General features: G+C 45.3%; 1 protein-coding gene across 2 annotated transcripts in view; it reads left to right on the top strand.

Moving 5' to 3' along the window:
- DNAH6 (dynein axonemal heavy chain 6) overlaps window positions 1-18,586 on the top strand; it is a 133,487-nt gene that overhangs the window by 59,170 nt on the left and 55,731 nt on the right. For both annotated transcript variants that reach the window (XM_081893587.1, XM_081893588.1), the window contains 8 exons: window positions 1,554-1,706; window positions 2,029-2,169; window positions 2,889-3,131; window positions 3,535-3,702; window positions 4,666-4,901; window positions 7,992-8,253; window positions 11,677-11,800; window positions 12,903-13,099. In XM_081893587.1, the coding sequence (XP_081749713.1) occupies window positions 1,554-1,706; window positions 2,029-2,169; window positions 2,889-3,131; window positions 3,535-3,702; window positions 4,666-4,901; window positions 7,992-8,253; window positions 11,677-11,800; window positions 12,903-13,099 (1,524 nt within the window). The remainder of the gene's footprint in view (window positions 1-1,553; window positions 1,707-2,028; window positions 2,170-2,888; window positions 3,132-3,534; window positions 3,703-4,665; window positions 4,902-7,991; window positions 8,254-11,676; window positions 11,801-12,902; window positions 13,100-18,586) is intronic.

Here is an 18,586-nt window from a genome sequence, read left to right as displayed (position 1 = left end):
CAGAAGGAGCCAGAAAGGAGGTTGGCAGGAGGAACAGCAGGAGCCAGAAATGATCAGTGACTGCCACATAATAATTAAGGGAATTTTCACCCTTAGTACTGGGTGTTGGAAGGATGTGGGATTAAGGTTCTGTGGGCAGGATTCACCTAACAAGCCCATCAGCAGAAGCCCTGTGCGACAGCTTTCACCGGTGCAACGGGCCTTCTCACCTCTCCTCCCCCCGCAACCCCACTAAATTGGGTCGGCAAGTCAGGAGAACCCCCAGAGCAATGTATGTGTGAGGGAAGGGGGGGATCATGCCATCTGGCAAGCTGATATGATTGCTCAGACAGAACACTAGTATAGAAATGTGATGTTGAATTCCACAATAGGACTTGGTTCTGTGTACATGTGAATAGGATTGCCCTGTTTGACAGCGTAGTAATAAAACCACAGAATGATCATAAAAATGACTTGCTAATCAAGAAAGTTTAAATTCCCATGTAGGCCTCTTGGCCTCAGAAGCTCTTCGTGAAATGCCTGCTAAATCTCTGCTGGTCTAAGAGCATCCCCCAGCTTGAGACTGGCGACACTAAATTAGTTCAGGTTTCCTTCCTTCAATATTTACAGGTGATAGATATCACAAAGCGGTTGTTAATTAGATATGGCACCTTGAGAGATTGTTCAGGCTGTGAAAAGCTCATTGCAGGGACTACACAGATTTGAGGAACTCTGGGTACCATTTAAGTCAAAAGTTCAGTAGCAGCTCAAATGGAAAACAGGCTTGGTTATAGAAAAATCATGGGATAGAAAAATCATGGGATATATGCCTACTCCAGCAGGCAGTAACTACTGGGAAAGCCCCAAATAAGGCACAGAGCTGCCATCTTTGAATGCACTGTGTACCCAAACAAAGCCTCTCTGATCTGCTTAGAGACCTCGTCCTTGGAGCGCCCAACTTCACCAGCCTAGAACTAGCATATCACAGCTTTTGAATAACTTCCCTTTGCCGCAAAAAACCCCTTTCCCCCAACCTGTCCAACTCAATGTGAGCTATCAGGCTGGCCTTTGAATGCAGCAGTGGATCTGCCACTGCACTTCAACCCACTGCATTCCAGGCCCAGTTTTGATTGACTTGTACGTCAGGGTCCTGTGCACTCCCACCAGCAAAGTGGAGATGATACTAATTGGAAAAGATGCAGGAAAAAGCCAGCCAAAATGATCACTGGCATGGAGCAACTCCCCTATGAGAAAAAGGAATATAGCACCTGGAGCTTTTTAATTTAGGGAAAGAAAGGCAGGGAGAGTAAGAGGAAGTATATAAAATGAGGTGTGGAAGGTGGACAAAAAAGTATCCTTCTTGGTTGCCTCATAATACTTGAACGTGGGGTCATCCAGTGAAGCTGTACATTAAAATATTCGGGACAGACTCTTCTTATATTCTAACTTTAGAGCAAATAAAAGGGTTTTTTTTTTTAAGTGATTTGCTGATACTTTTATTTTCTGATGGCGGAGTTGCTGTTTTTAACTCTGCAACACCTTTTCTTCAAAACCGATATTTACAAAATCTGTAGATTGTTGTAGAGGAATTTCTAGAAGATATAAACAACATTTTGAATTCTGGAGAGGTGCCTAATCTGTTTGAAAAAGACGAGCTGGAGTTTGTTATGGCGGCTACCCGACCCAAAGCAAAGGAAGCTGGTATACCAGAGGGCAACAGAGATGAGGTAGGACGCATTATAAATACTACCTTAAATGCATTATATTAACTTTTTTGGAGGGGACAGCGACAATATTTAAATAACTACATATTCTTACATCTGTAATTTTCAGCTACAAAAAGAAGAGGACATTTTCCTGTTGCTGCTGTACTCATCCTGTATCAGAGATTAAACTCATGGGTTAGATATGGAAATAGCCCATAAAGTAACCCAACCTGCAGCTTTTTACAGTTTATGAGTGTCCTCAATTTTATTTGTGCTAACAACCTAATTACTGCTGTGCTTTCTTCTTATCCTTGAATTAACATTCATGACTGCCTTTTCTCAGGTATTTCAGTTCTTCATTAATCGAGTTCGCCAGAAGCTACATATTGTTCTGTGCATGAGCCCTGTAGGAGACGCTTTTCGAGCACGCTGTCGAATGTTTCCATCACTTGTGAATTGCTGCACTATTGATTGGTTTGTGCAGGTAACTAATTTCAGTTTTGTTGAGAAGTCCAGCTGATACATAATTATTATATTTGATTGAAATGGCTTGTTCCGTTCTATTGAAATGTTTTCCTTCGACAACGACCTCTGCAAAATTTCAGTTCCACTCGAAGTTGCAGTCCTGAGTCTGAGCCTATTAGTTAAGAGACAGAGCTACAAATCAGGAAACCCCTGGTTTGAACCTCAACTTTCAGTCATAAATTCACTAGTGGGATTTAACCTCAGCTCTCATAGCCAATGTGGAAATGATCAGACTGAATGTCAGACCGACTGACCTACCCACTGAAAGGCAGCAACAAGATAAATGAATGTAGAGGGTTTGAAATGTGATCCGAATTCTAGAATAGAAAAGGTTTTGGTTTAAAAGAGGCATGACAGAAATTAACCCACACACCAAAAAACATGGAAACAGTAAGTAAGGCACACACTTTAATTTTCATGTAATGTGAGCAGTAAAAATGTTGTTCTATTGTCTTACATGTTGTGCTAGCTTGCAACTCTGTCTCTTGGTGCCCACACAGTCTTTTAGCCTCAGCTCTGTTCAAAGCTGCTAGAATGTAAAGCACCTCTAATATCACAGTCATTTGGGGGGGGGGGCGGGGAGAGAAACACCACCAAAACCCTGATGGAAAATGCTTGAGGCACTGAATGTATAACTGGCATAAGATTATCTCAATAATCTTTTAATCTTTTTTTCAGTGGCCAAGAGAAGCACTTAATTCTGTATCAAGGACTTTTTTCCTGCACATTGACCTTGGAAGTGAACGCATGAAAGAAAAACTTTCCAGAATGTGCGTAGACATTCACATGAGTGTGACAGAAATGGCAGAGCAGTACTATGCTGAGCTTCGACGGCGCTACTACACAACGCCCACTTCCTATTTAGAGTTAATCAACCTTTATTTAACCATGCTGGGCGAAAAAAGGAAGCAGCTTGTTTCAGTAGGTTGAATTTTATTAGTGAAAATCTATGCCTTCTTTCCCTTTAATGTTATTTTACTTCTCTCGTAAAAATAGCATACATGTTGTTGGGTCATTTTTTCCCTTATAAGAAATGCCTTTAGCATTTTCTTTTTTTCACCCCGGGCCTAGATGGTGTATGACTTCATGAGAAATCCAAGTTCTGAGATTTCTTGTTAATTTCCTCTATCATCCACTCGCACTAAAAGGACTTAAAATTATACAGTGCCAGTGATCTTAGTGAAGCTACCCACAAGTGACAAGAGACTGCAGTGCAGTCGTTTTACATATAGGCATTTGTATCCGGTGACGTCAGCTGAGATAAATGGCCATTAAAAAAATATATGTATCCTAGCTCTTTATGATCTTCTGAATTATTTCTCAGGCTCGGGATCGTGTGAAGAATGGCTTAACGAAACTATTAGAGACAAACATACTTGTTGATAAAATGAAATTAGACCTATCAGCTTTGGAGCCAGTCCTCAAGGAGAAATCTGTGGATGTTGAGGCACTGATGGAAAAGTTAGCAGTGGATCAAGAAAATGCTGATCAGGTGCAAAGTACTATCTGTTCTTCGTTATGTACATGCATATGTTATTCTTTATGTTTATCATATCTTTAGCAGTGGTGTGCCCTTGAAACAGACTGTATTTTTACTGCTCAGTGTTTCCTAGATGGCGCAACTAACTTAAGAATTCAATAGTCCCCCTATAATGAGAAAGGATGAAAAGTGCTGGGGGTGGCATGCAAAGTACTGACTGTTAGACCATGGGTAGCTAGTATGGGTCCCTCTAGGTCAGGCATGGCCAAACCTGGCCCTCCAGCTGTTTTGGGACTACAATTCCCATCATCCCTGACCGCTGGTCCTGTTAGTTGGGATGATGGGAGTTGTAGTCCCAAAACAGCTGGAGGACCAAGTTCAGCCATGCCTGCTCTAGGTGATGTTGGACCCCCAACTACCATCATCTTCAATAACTGGACATGCTAGCTGATGGGAGTTTTAATCCAACAAGATACGGAGGGCACCGTGTCCGCTACCCCGTGTTAGATCAATGTTCCACATGACTTAATGCTGGTCATGGTTCTTTGAACTCTCACTTAACTGAAAAGGCAAGGGATAGTACAACCGTAAGCATCTTTACTCGGAAGTAAGCTTTGCTGAGTTCAGTGTAGCTTTCTCCCCAGTAAGTGAGTTCAGGACTGAAGCATGGTCTATTGCCCTTTTTGTTCTGATAAAGTACATCTATTCAAACCACTCAGAGCAGTGCTGCTAGGAGTGTTGATTGTTTTAGAACAGGAAGATCTCAAAGGCAGTAAAACCTCCATTGGTGACTTAAAAAGAAGAAGAAATCACAGAATTGCATTGTATTTCACAATCTTACTGCACATTGCATTCCTATTTTGTTTCCTTATATTTTGAACAAGGGAAACCAAATATTAAAGTAAGGAAAATGTTTACATTTTTAATAGCTGTTATTCATTTGGTAAAGATGTATTTGGCCATCCCCGCCCCCAGGTTCGGCGTGTCGTTCAAGAAGACGAAGCTGTTGCGAAAGTAAAAGCGGAGGAAACTCAGGCAATAGCTGATGACGCTCAGCGCGATTTGGATGAGGCTCTTCCAGCTCTGGACGCGGCTAACAAAGCTCTTGACTCTTTAGATAAAGCAGATATTTCTGAAATCAGAGTTTTCACTAAGCCGCCTGATCTTGTTATGACAGTAATGGAAGCTATCTGCATTCTTCTAAATGCAAAGTAAGCTAGCGCCTCACCCACATTCTTGATTTTTAGGTTTGATTTCATGTGAAATGATGCTCATTTCCTAGAGCACTTTCCAACAGAGAGTCATGTGCAGCACACATGTGTGGTATCCTTACGCTTCAAGGTTTCTTGCCAGTACTTGAGGCAGTGAGGAAACCCAGAGCACAATGGCATCCTGTTGCGAGTATCCATTTTGAATTACAAAATGTTACAGGTGAAGAGCAGCAGATTTGAGATTGTTATTTCAGCAGCAGCCACACATTCTCCATTCCTTCTCATTCTGTTCTTGATCTCAGAAATACTGCCAAACATTATGAAGGAGACGTGTGTGTGTGTGTGTGTCATGATACTAATGATACTAATGATAATGATACTAATTAGCATTGGGGGGATAAAAATTAAGAACTCAAATTTAATTGGGCATGACAAACTATAATTGTGGTTTTGATGTGTGGGAATAGTCAGAACTCCCTTGTGGTAAAGCACGTCTGTTTAGATGAGCTTGGGCCAAATTCCGACTTTCTCCTCCAAATCAGCTAATTATTAGGGAGTTTGATCATGCTGTTATATGCTTCAGGCAAAGTCAGCCACTGATGAATATCCCAAAGGAATCTAAGGATGCGTTACATCAAGTACATTTATCAGAAAGCAAATGAAAGCCGCTGTGAATATTGGTATAATATTTGAAAGAACAAAGAGTCCAGTTTTCAAAGGTCAATTTGTTTACCCTTTATAACGTTTTTCCAAAGTGTGACTCTCTTGGATGTTTCAGAATGACTCAAAAAGGGAATGCTAATATCATACCAGCACAGAAGCACGTGTCTTGATCATTGCAACGCCTCCTGTAAGAACCACTTAGTACTTGACAGTGTGCAGAACTGTTGTATGGTGTGGAATTCGGTAGGAAAGTGCATGATGGACACTGGGTGAAGGGTACTTTATGTTGGCTTATCATCATGGAATCCTGTGGGCATCTCAGCCACCATGAAGTTATCTAGGTTTTCACAATTCTACATGCCTTTTATTTGGGGGAAATTGTTTCCAATGGACTCCACAGTTGCCTCCGCTTTGCTCACTAAGCATATTCCAGTAGGATGGCCCAACAATGGGCAACACTGCCATCAAGTGTCCAAAGGTAGCAAAATTGACATGTGGAAGTACCGGTATCTGGTGTCCTGAGATGTCCGAAGTTCACTTGCTTTTCCTTCTGGAAGTGAGAGCTGGACCATAAAAAAGGCTGATCTCCGAAGAATTGATGCTTTTGAATTGCGGTGCTGGAGGAGACTCTTGAGAGTCCCATGGACTGCAAGAAGATCAAACCTATCCATTCTTAAGGAAATCAGCCCAGGACAGATCCTGAAGCTGAGACTCCAATACTTTGGCCACCTCATGAGAAGAGAAGACTCCCTGGAAAAGACCCTGATGTTGGGAAAGATTGAGGACACAAGGAGAAGGGGACGACAGAGGACGAGATGGTTGGACAGTGTTCTCGAAGCTACCAACATGAGTCTGACCAAACTGTGGGAGGCAGTGGAAGACAGGAGTCCCTGGTGTGCTCTGGTCCATGGGGTCACGACGAGTCGGACATGACTAAACAACAACAACAACAAAATGGTTCCTCAGTCACTGCTTTCTTTCTCCTTAGCCACTTCCTTCCCACTCTTTCCCTATACTTATCTGTTGATTATGGATAATAGTATGATAAGGCTTGTAAAATAGCCACAAGGACAACGTGGCTTATTCCTGAGTGCACAGGGCTGTCCTGCATATTTTATAAATGTATTGTGCATAAATAGCCGGTGGTAAATATCTTAAATACCACCTTTTCTTAGATACCATGCAATAGGATCAGTTTGCGCTGTATTCCTCCTTTAACTACAGTGATAATTGAAGTGCAGCAAACTTTTTTAGTTGTGGCCCCCACCCTTTGGAAATTTCTGCCTAAAGAGAGAAGATCAATTCAACTCTCTGTACAGTTTTTGCCACCAGCTGGAATCATATATCTCCCCATGGAAGCTTCCAGCTCTTTGTTGATTGCTGATAACTTTTATTAGATTTGTGCTGCTTATGGCTTTATTAGTTACTGGGATGGATCCAATATATTTTACTGGAAACCGCCCTGCCAGATGGGCGGTGTATAAATAATGTTGTTGTTGTTGTTGTTGTTGTTAATAGCACAATCCTATGCATGGACGCGGGTGGCACTGTGGGTTAAACCACAGAGCCTAGGACTTGCCGATCAGAAGGTCGGGGGTTTGAATCCCCGTGACGGGGTGAGCTCCCGTTACTCAGTCCCTGCTCCTGCCAACCTAGCAGTTCGAAAGCACGTCATGTGTAAGTAGATAAATAGGGACCGCTCCAGCGGGAAGGTAAACGGCACTTCCGTGTGCTGCTCTGGTTCGCCAGAAGCGGCTTAGTCATGCTGGCCACATGACCCGGAAGCTGTCTGCTGACAAACACCGGCTCCCTTGGCCTATAGAGCGAGATGAGCACTCAACCCCAGAGTCGGTCACGACTGGACCTAATGGTCAGGGTTCCCTTTACCTTTTTTATGCATGTATACTCCGAATTAAGTCTCACTAAATTCAATTCCAACTCCAGTGTACGTAGGATTGAATCTTAAGTTTGTTGAACTTGGTTCCCATACCTAAGATCATGACATTATATAATTTAACAGTTTTGACAATAGCAACCTAGAAGGCACGTTCCTGTAGAGGACCAGCAACTTGGGCAGCCAGTTCTGCAAGTGTCTCTCTGGATTAGATGAAATCCGTAGACGTGCCACTTGACTTTGAATTCATATTATCACAAAATTTTAGCGGCAGCACGAGGCATCAAAGCTGTTTCCTTTGTTCATATCTTCTTCCCAAGGCCTGTCTCAGTGCTTTTAAGTTTCTTCTCTTCTTCAAGTTAATGAAATGTGCTTTGGAAATGTAACTGCCAGTTAGTTTTTTATCAAGTATAAATTTCATCCTAGCATTGGTAATAAAGCATGGAAATTTCAAAAATACATGAAACTGCATTGGTTAATATATTCTCTGGGGCATATATTTCTAAATTCCACCACTTCTTTTAATCTTTCAGGCCTGACTGGGCAACAGCAAAACAGCTTCTTGGAGACTCCACTTTCCTGAGAAGGCTTTTAGAATATGATAAAGAAAATATAGGCCGTCAAGTATTGCTTAAGCTTCAGAAATATATCAACAACCCCGATTTTGTACCGGAAAAAGTAGAGAAAGTGTCAAAGGCATGCAAGTCTATGTGTATGTGGGTGAGAGCTATGGATTTATACTCTCGAATTGTCAAAGTTGTGGAGCCAAAAAGGCAGAAGTTAAACGCTGCACAGGTGCTTGTTTTTTCAGTGTTATTTTGTATGTTTTATTTAATACTGACTGGAAAAAAGAAAATTCCTTTCATCTGTGACACTTCTTGGTTTTTTCTGGGGCTAGCTATTTTGCTAAAGAGAAGAGATTTCTCTTGCTAGAGGCAATGGCATATAATTTAGGAGTATCCCTTCTGCCCGGCAGAAGCCACAGCCAACCTGCTGATTGACTCCTCCATGGGGATGCGATACTCCCTGCCCCCAAACCAGCCCTGCCTTGGGTTATGAAAGCCATCTTTTCCTCACTAGGCTCATGTTTGCAGTGCATTTTTTATATCTTTTCTCTCAGTTCCCCCTCGTCACCCTACACATCCTGGCCAAGGGGACAAGGGTTTCATGGGTGGAAAAGATTGTTAAAAACTGCCTTCTTCCTCAAGCCACAACCAACAACTCCAGACCCTGCCAGATGTTATTGCCTGGATCAAGCTGACAAGGTTGGGCTCAAGTCTGTGTGCCCTTGTGTGAGCTGCAGCTGTTGAGTAATAATAATAATAAATTTTATTTATACCCCGCCCTCCCCAGCCAAGACCGGGCTCAGGGCAGCTAACACCAGGTATAAAAACAATTGATTAAAAGACAACTTAAAACCAAGATTAAAATACAACATAAAAATGCAGCCTCGTTTCAGTAGAATCTCAAATCAAAAACTTTTGGTGGATAAAAATGTCAAATCTTCACCAAGGCCAACTATCCAGACTGGTCCTACGTGGACCAGAAAAAAGCCAGGGAAGTCCCCAAATAGGAGTTCCATCAAAGAAGGAGAAAGGAAAAAGGAAAGAGAGGAAGGGGATCAAGTTGATTCCAAGCCAAAGGCCAGGCGGAACAACTCTGTCTTACAGGCCCTGTTAAGTAGACTTAACAGATGATCCAGTGTGCACTCTCTTTTTTTTCCTGGTGTGCTTTTTCTCCTGAACAGCAGGGCTGGATCTATAGGCTGCTGTTTTGGCGCGAGACTTTGCTGCTGCACCCAAGATTGAGGGGGCCTGGTGCATGTTGTGATATTATACATGTCACACATGTAACACGCCGGTGGTGTCATGTGCCCAGCATGTTTTGCACACAGGTGATATCACATGGGTGACATCCAGTCGTCAGGATGAGACCAAGCGCTGAGCCCAGCACAGCGCGGCTTCAATGGCTGTCGGCTCCTCTTCTCTCACATTCAGGAGGAGCTTGCTCTACATCCGGCCTCTTCCGCCCCCTCAATATTGAGGGGGTCAGCCCCCCTGCCAACAGATACTAAGGGGGCCAAAGACACCTTGACTCTATAGAGTTGGCACTCCTGGTGCTGTCAACAATATTTATAACAACAATAATATTTATTACGGCCATAGGCCCATACAGGTAAAAACAACACATAAATAACAGCTTGTGCACATAGGGGGGAAAAAACAGTCGCTAAAACACCACAGTAACAATAAAATACTATAAAATGGAATGGCATACTACGCCTTAGTTAGCTTGTAGTGCTCCTTGGCGTCGCTTTTGGGTAAGGACAGCGACCAGGAACCTAGCCACATTCAGGGTCGTATGGGTATCCTTATCCTGCAAAATTTGAGCAAGGTGGAATTTTGGTGGGGTACCCTCTAGTTTCTGTATGATTGATCCCAACAAATTTGCCCGTGGCACATTGAACAGGGGGCAAGTGAACATGATGTGCTGGAGCGACTCCAGCGTCTCCTTATCACATTCGCACGCGGCGGGGGCTTGGCCCTTTGAGAATCTATGTCTCAGGACGTTGGAGGGAAAAACGTTGAACCTCGCTTTGGTGAAGGCCAGTCTATGGGCAACAGTCGAAAGGGAGGAGAGGTATGATGGAACACAATAAGTTAAAGTGATACCAATGTTCTGGGGCGAACAAACACCTCCCCCCAGCATATAATTTCGCTGTAGATCGATGTCATCCAGTCTTTGGCGGATCAGTCTTTGAGCAGTAATTTGGTCTAATTTTAGGGAATCTGAAGGAGAGATTCCATAGCTCAGGAGTTTGGCATGAATTCTACTAGTCCAAAGGCTAGCGAATTCATCTCGCCATAAGCACTGGACAAGGTAGTGGTTTGGTAATCTATGCCACAATGATAACCAATAATTGAAGACTTGCTTCCACAGGCAAGTTTCTAAGGATGCGATCTTCAGTTCTAGTCGCATGGCTGCGTTGCTTACGCACAGGGGGAGCATTTGGAGCCGCCGCAGGAATTGATTTTGCAGTGTCTCAAGAGGAGCAAGATCTGTCATCACGGCCCAAAGCGGGGCAGCATAAGCTAGCACGGCAACCACTTTTGCCTTGAACACCTTTAGGGCCGAGGGAACATGCAAAGCTCCATCCGAAAAAAAGAATCGGAGGAGCGCATATGACAAAGTTTTGGCCTTGTTAAGTAGGTGTTGAATTTGAGCTTTCCACCCCAAGTTGTGTTGAAAAATAACTCCTAGGTATTGAAATTTTAGGACTTGCTCTATTTTTGCTCCACCAAGCTTCCATTCGTATAATCTCCGGCTTCTGGAGAAAATCAGAATCTTGGATTTAGCATGGTTGATGGTTAATTGGTTGAGTTGACAATACGTGGCAAGGATCTTCAAAGCTCTGGTTAGTCCAACACGTGTATAGGATAGAATTACCGCGTCGTCCGCATATAAAAGGAGTGGGCAGCGATAGTCCGCAAGTCTAGGCGCGTGTGTACTTGGAGATGAGTTAACTAGGGGTGCTCGCATGTCGCTGATGAATAGGTTGAATAGACAGGGAGCCAATATGCATCCTTGGCGCACTCCCTTGTTTATTGGTATCGAATTTGTGAGGTCGCCCGCAGGGGTAAGTCTCACTCTAGCAAGGGTACCTTCATGGAGCTGACTTATAAGCCATAGGAGTCTTCTATCGATGCCCTGTTTCGCAAGTTTCTCCCATAGAATATTTCTAGGAACGCTGTCAAAGGCTGCCTTTAGGTCTAAGAAGGCAGCACAGAGGTAGCCCCGGGGGGGAGAGGAGTACTTTCGTGCCAGATGGTAAAGAACTATCGCATGATCGGTTGTAGAGCGTTTAATTCTGAACCCTGCTTGTTCGTGGCCAATCTGATTAGTCTCATCTACCCATCGCAATAGTTTAGTCAGCAAAAAGCTGGCATAAACTTTCCCTATGATCGAAAGGAGGCTGTCTTGGTCAGTACTGCCCAATGTCCAATGGTAAAAGAGTTGGATGTGGAAATCTGAGGCCTATGTTCAAAGTCCAGTTCAGTCCTAGAAAGTGTTGCATGATCCCAAGAAAGTCACTATCAGTGTATAGTATGAAGAGCATCAGGCATTTTCCTTAACAGAACTGTTGTGCAAATGAACAAAACACATTGCACAAAGCATTTGGCACAGCAGTAATAAGCACCCATTTTTAATACCGATTAGGCAGAGCTTGATGCGACTTTGGCTACCCTTCGTGATAAACAAAAAAAACTGAGGCAAGTGGAAGAACAAATTCAGGAATTGCAAGACCAATATGAAAGAAGTTTGGAAGAAAAAGAGGGTCTTGGTAAGTGGCTGTTTTAAAGACCATGAAAATAACATTACAGTAATGCTTCAGATATACTTTTTCATTGTATGGGGCTAACTAAATCTAAAAACACTCATTGAGTCTACAGTGCTATTCAAAGATGCTGAATGATATCTTGGAGCCATACACACAGAGCCTAGTAATAGGTTGGAAAACAAAGAGCTAAAATCTTGCTTCCTAATCATACCTACCCAGAAGTAAGTCCTGTTGAATTCACTGAGGCTTACTCCCAGATGTGTGGGGTTCAGACTGCAGCCTTAGTTGTCAGGAATGCCTGCTGGTGTTTCAGCAATTAGACATTCAGAAGACTCTGTGATCTACAAACATGTTAAGAAGACTCTCTGATCTATAAACATGTTTGTAAGATTTACAAACATGTTAAGTACATCTAAAATTTCTCACATGCACGAAGTTTGTCATTCTCTTAATCCAACATACAAATCCATTTATCAGGGCATATACATATATATATTTGTTTTTATTTCAAATATTTACACAAAACTTGACAATGGCAAACTATTCATACACCAGAAGGCGGATCATGCTATGTAACAATCTAACACATACACAGGAATTACATAAAATCTGAGGAGTTGTTGTCCAAGCAGATCTTTCCTTAGAGAATCATTTTCAGAACATCTCTGGGGAGTGAAACTTCCAAGGAAACACTAGAGAACAGAAAAACTCTAAATGAATTTGTGGGAGAATGTGCCAGTGATGGGGGCATCTGATGAAATAATTTTTACTTCTAGCCTTTATATCTCTGGAGTCCTGTACAGGTTTTTGAGGAGGCTCAGACTTGAGCAACTTATTTTAGTTTGCATATGTAGATACATGTAGATACAAGGATACATATGTAGATATATGTAGATACAAGGATAGAGTGTTTGAAAGGAATTAGGCTAGGGGCTGTCAACAAAGAACAAAGGATTCGCTTCCCATATTCTGATTTTCTGTGACATTTCTAACTCTGGACATGCAATCCTTTATTATGTAAAGAGATCTAAAGAATGCCTTGCAAAAAAAAAAAGCCTTACTACTGTTTTAAAATAAACAGTCTAGTAATTTTCACTCTATTTAGCAAGGACCATGGCACTGACTCAAGCTCGCCTCAATCGAGCTGGAAAACTTACAGCTGCATTAGGAGATGAACAGGTCCGGTGGGAAGAGAGTATTTTGAATTTTGAGGCGGAGATTTCAAACATCACTGGAAATGTGTTCATAGCTGCAGCTTGTGTAGCCTACTATGGAGCCTTTACAGCACATTATAGGCAACTGGTGAGTTAAAACAAGACTTCTTTCTCTGTACCATGATTTTTGTGGATATGCCTGTGGGCTTTTTTCATTGTAAAAATTGTGTGCTTTATAGAAACGCTTGTCCGTTTCATAACGAAACAGAACCCTCCAAATAAATGTAAAGCAGTATTGGAAGAACTGCAACAACTCTGCACAATAGGCCCTTTGCTCCAGCCGAAGAGTGGATTACCCTTTTCTTCACTGCAAATGGTTGAGCTTCGCTTAGTGAACCGGTTATCTAATGAGGGGATAGATCTAAAAACCGTGGTCCAGACCGGAGGAAATGTACTGTTGCATGCCACACCAAACTCCAGGGGTTCCAAACACTTATCTGAGGCTCAGTTCCCTTGGAGTGAAGGTCGGCAGAGACTGTGGTGTTTATAGAATAGATATTTTTATTTACACACACATACACTTTTTTAGGGGGGGGACGCGGTTGGTGCTGTGGGTTAAACCACAGAGCCTAGGACTTGCTGATCAGAAGGTGAGTGGTTTGAATCCCTGCGACGGGGTGAGCTCCCGTTGCTCGATCCCAGCTCCTGCCAACCTAGTAGTTTGAAAGCACGTCAAAGTGCAAGTAGATAAATAGGTACCACTCCAGCGGGAAGGTAAACGGCGTTTCCGTGCTGTGATGGGACGATGAGCTGCTTGTGCGTAAAATGCAAGTCCCTCAGAGTTTGATCAGGTTTTCAAACCTCTGCCTGTGACGGAGCCCCTCCAGCATGGCTGCGTCAATCACTAGTAGAATCCGAAAGTGGCTGCTTTCGGAATCGTTTCCAACATAAAAGCTCTTTAACGGAAACACGTCGTCTGGCCTCTCGGCGTGACAGTTTCCGGCGAGGTGTGGGTGTCCCTATAGGAGGTCCTGAGACCTCCCCACTGTTTTCGCTGGAAGCGTCTCTGAGCCATCCCTCCGACTCACTTTCCCTTGGAGTTCTTGCTCGCCCTCTACTGGTTCCCTCTTCCGCTGCTACTCCTCTCTCAACCTCAGTGAGCCTTTGCGCCCCCGGCGCTTTAGATGGCAGTTCCCTGACATCCACCTCCCCTCCAGGGCCCCCTTCACCCCCTCCCGTCTCCTCCCCTACTGGCGGTGAGGAGGTAAAACCCCTGAAAGAACCTCCTTCGTCTTCCGACGTCGCGAACACTTCCCTCCACTTGTTGCTGTTCCTACTCTCTCGGTAATCTTCGTCATCGGAGTCCACTCCCTCTTCCAACTCCGACTCCGCGAACCCTTCCATTTCCTCTTCCTCATCGGTGGTGCCGAAATACTCCCTCCTAAACCTTGCTATCGGCTGAGGTTTCCTCGGGAACCTTTGGTGGAACGTTTCTGTTAAAACCTCGTCATTGACTTCCTCTGCATTCACCCAGGTGTTTTCTGACTCCGGTTCCCCTTCCCACGCCACCAAATACTCCACCTGATTTCCCTTCCACCTGGAATCGAGGATTTCCGCTACATGGTTGCGGCGTTCCCTCTCTTCCAAGGCTGGTCCCCTGACGTACTCCCCTTCACGTCCCCCCCTGTATGGTGACAGTAACGACCTGTGGAACACTGGGTGCAATTTCATGTGGTTGGGTAATCGGAGTTTGAAAGCTACCGGGTTGACCTGCTGAATGACCTCAAAGGGTCCCAATCTTCTGGGCCTCAATTTCTTACAACCCCCTTTGAACGGCAACCCTTGGGTTGACAACCACACTTGATCCCCCACCCTTATGGTTTCACCTTCCCTTCTGTTCTTGTCTGCCTGCTTCTTATATTGTGCCTTAGCCCTTTCTAAGTTGAGCTGGAGCTGATGATGGATCGCTTCCATCTCTTCTACAAAATGTTCAGCCGCTGGGACGCTCCATCTCTCCCCTCCTTCCCCTGGAAATGCCCTGGGGTGACACCCGTAATTAGCCAAAAAGGGACTCATCCCTGTGGACACATTCTCCGCATTATTGTAGGCAAATTCTGCCAACGCCAACTTTTCGACCCAATCGTTCTCTCTGTCATTGACATAACACCTCAGATATTGTTGAAGAATGCCATTTGCTCTTTCCGCCTGCCCGTTGGTTTCAGGGTGCCGGGCAGTTGAAAAATTGACTTCCACGTGCAGCAAGCTCATGAGCTTCCTCCAGAACCTGGAAGTAAATTGTTTGCCGCGATCTGAGATCACCCTCAAGGGAGCCCCGTGCAACCTAAAGATGTGTTCTACAAACAACTTCGCTGTTTCTTCCGCTGTGACTGCATGTGAGCATGCTACAAAGTGGCACATCTTAGTTAACAGGTCTACTACTACCATGATGGCTGTTTTCCCCTTGGACTTTGGCAGATCCGTCATAAAATCTATTGATATCGCTTCCCAAGGCCGTTCTGGTGTGGGTAATGGTTCTAATAACCCTGCCGGCGCCCTTCTTTCCCCTTTGGCTCGCTGACATTGGTCACACCCTCTTACATACTCCCTTACATCTTCCCTCACCTTAGGCCACCAAAATTCCCTGGTAACCAACCACATGGTCTTGTGTTGTCCAAAATGTCCCGCCGTGGGGCTATCATGCAACTGCTTGAGTACTCTCCCCCTCAATTCACCTTCGGGTATATACAGTGCCCCTTTGTAATACAATGCCCCATTTCTTTCCTCAAAACCTCCGGGGCTCTCGCCCTCCCCCCTGAGACCTCTGAGCTTATCCTGGGCATATTCATCATTTTCCGTTTCCTCTACCAGTTCTCGTTGCCCCACCAGCGCCCCCCCCCCACACCCAGCGGTCCTCAGGGATGACATGTCTCTCTTCGATCACCCCCTCCCCTTCCCAATACTCTGGTTTGCGTGAGAGCGCGTCCGCCCTGACGTTTTCTGGGCCTGGCACATAACAAATTTCAAAGTTGAATTTGGAGAATTCCTGTGCCCATCTCACTTGTCGTTGGTTGAGCACTCGAGCTGTTCTCCAATACTCTAAATTCTTGTGGTCGGTGCACACTTGCACCTTGTGTTGTGCCCCAATTAATAAATGTCTCCACCTCCGGAATGCTTCGTGAATGGCAAGTAGTTCCCTGTCATACACCGTGTAATTCCTCTCGGATTTATTCAGCTTCCGCGAGAAGAAGGCACACGGTCTCCACTCCGACGCACTCCTCCCCGGTTGAAGAAGGACCGCCCCTACCGCCCGGTCGGATGCATCGGTTTCCACTCTCATGGGTTTTCGTAAATCCACATGCAGAAGTTGTTCTTCTGAGGCGAAAGCCCTTTTCAGTTCTTCAAAGGCTCGATCCGCCTCTACCGTCCAAACAAATTTCTTCTTGCTGCTGAGGCAGTCGGTGATGGGCGCCGTCAAGTGGGCAAAGTTCTTGATGAACTTCCGATAAAAGTTCCCAAACCCCAAGAATCTTTGCACGTCCTTCTTGGTCTTCGGTGTCTTCCATTCCAGTACCGCTTGGACCTTGCCTGGATCCATGGCCAATCCCTTGTCTGACAAGCGGTACCCCAGGAATTCCACCTCCTTGGTATGAAACTGGCACTTCTCCAGTTTCACCCACAGCTGGTTGGCTTGCAGCCTGCCCAACACTTCTCGAACGTCCCTCACATGCTGTTCCTCATCTTCCGAATACACCAACACGTCGTCTAAAAAGGCCACACAATTCTTGTAGAGCAAAGGTCCCAGAACGTGGTTTATAAAAGCTTGAAAACACGCGGAGCCCCCTTGTAGACCGAAGGGCATAACGAGGTATTCAAAGGCTCCCAAAGGGGTAAACATGGTGGTCTTCCATTCATCTCCCTTCCTTATGCGTATCAGATTGTACGCCCCCCGCAGGTCCAGCTTTGTAAAAATCTTTCCCTTCCTTACTCTGGTCAAAATGTCATCAATTCGGGGCATAGGGAAAGCCAGGGGCTCCGACACTGCATTGAGGGCCCTAAAGTCACACACCAGTCTCGGTTTGTCTGTGTTCTTTTTGTCCACAAAAAACACTGGGCTGCCCCCCACCGCTCGGGACTCTCTGATGAAACCTCGCTTCAGGTTTTTGTCAATGAACTCCCTCAGCTCCTGCATCTCCCTGTCTGACATGGCGTACAGCTTGCCTACTGGGAGTTGGGCCCCAGGGAGTAGGTTGATTTGACAGTCAAAGGGTCTATGCGGTGGCAGTTTGTCTGCTTCCCTTTCGCTGAATACGTTGCTCAGATCTGCGTATTGCGGGGGCACCTTCCCTTTGTCCATTACTTCCATCCCAGCTAGGGTGACTCTGTCTCCTCCCGAAACCTTCCCCTCCTTGCAGTGTTCTAGGCAATGCGCTGACCCAAAGGAGACCACCCTCTGATGCCAGCCCACTAGCGGATCGTGTAGCGCCAGCCAGCTCATCCCCAAAATGATGGGCAGTCTGTTGGCTAACTTCTCCCCCCAACAGCTCTCTGCCGTCAATCGTAGTCACCTGCAAGGGGTTACTTAAAGGGATGGTCTGTATCTGGTGCTCAGCTGCAAACTCCTTACTCATGAAATTACAGGAGCTGCCTGAATCCAAAAGCGCCTTGATCTTTAGTGGGTGTCCGTTTGGCAGTTCTAGTAACACCTCTATCACTAAAGCGGGTCTGGGAGGTTCCGGCATGGGCACTTTCACTGCTCTTTGGCCTGGCTGCTGTGCCCCGACGGTGGCAGCCAGGCGTTGGCTTTTACTTGCTCCTTGCCTTCCTCTTCCTTTCCCCCAACAGCTCCTGCCATCCCTTGCCATTCCTTTCTTTGTGGGCAGACTCTGGCAAAGTGCCCTGGCTGTTGGCAGAGATAACATCTCTTGGCGCTCCTTCCCTCCTTCTTCCGCCCTTCACTGGGATTTGAAACTGCGCGCGCCCGCGCTGTTCCAACTTCCATCGGCTCTGCCGGCGGGAAAGGTGGCTCTGGAATGTCTGGAATGCGGAACTCCCTCCAACGGTCTCCTTTCCCTTCCCGCTTTTCCAAAGCCCTCGCCTCCTGGCGCGCTCCTATGCACAGCGCAGATTTGGTTAACTGATCCATAGACTCCGCCCTGGGCCCCCGGGAAAGCTCATCTTTGACGGTTGAAGAAAGCCCCTCTTCGAAAAGCATTTGGATGGGCTCCGCCGATAGGTCCCACCCCAATTTATGAATCAGCATAGTAAACTCAGTCCAGTACTCACGGACAGATCTGCTTCCTTGCTGGCAAGCCATTAACTGCCTTCGCACCACCCCCTGCTCAATATCGCTGGAAAACATCAGGTCCATGGCACGAAAAAACTTCCTCGTGTCCTTTAGGATCTCATTATTCGCTGCCATCAGGGGTCTAACCCAATCCTTCGCCCCGGATTCGAGATGGCCAATCACAAAAGCCACTCGCGATTCCTCGTCGGGGAAGTCATCAAACTGCAAGTTTAGAGCGTATTGCATCTCTGTTCTAAAGGCATGATAGTTCCTGGGATCCCCCCCGAATTTCTGCACCAATCCTGGCACCTTTCTGGCGAGCGGGGTGGTTTTCTCCTTTCCCTTTTCTGC

This window comes from Podarcis melisellensis (genome assembly GCF_964234715.1).
Source record: "Podarcis melisellensis genome assembly, chromosome: 17".
NCBI lineage: Eukaryota > Metazoa > Chordata > Lepidosauria > Squamata > Lacertidae > Podarcis > Podarcis melisellensis.
The sequence above is the reverse complement of the archived record's forward strand: the minus strand, read 5'-3'. Positions and strand labels throughout refer to the sequence as shown.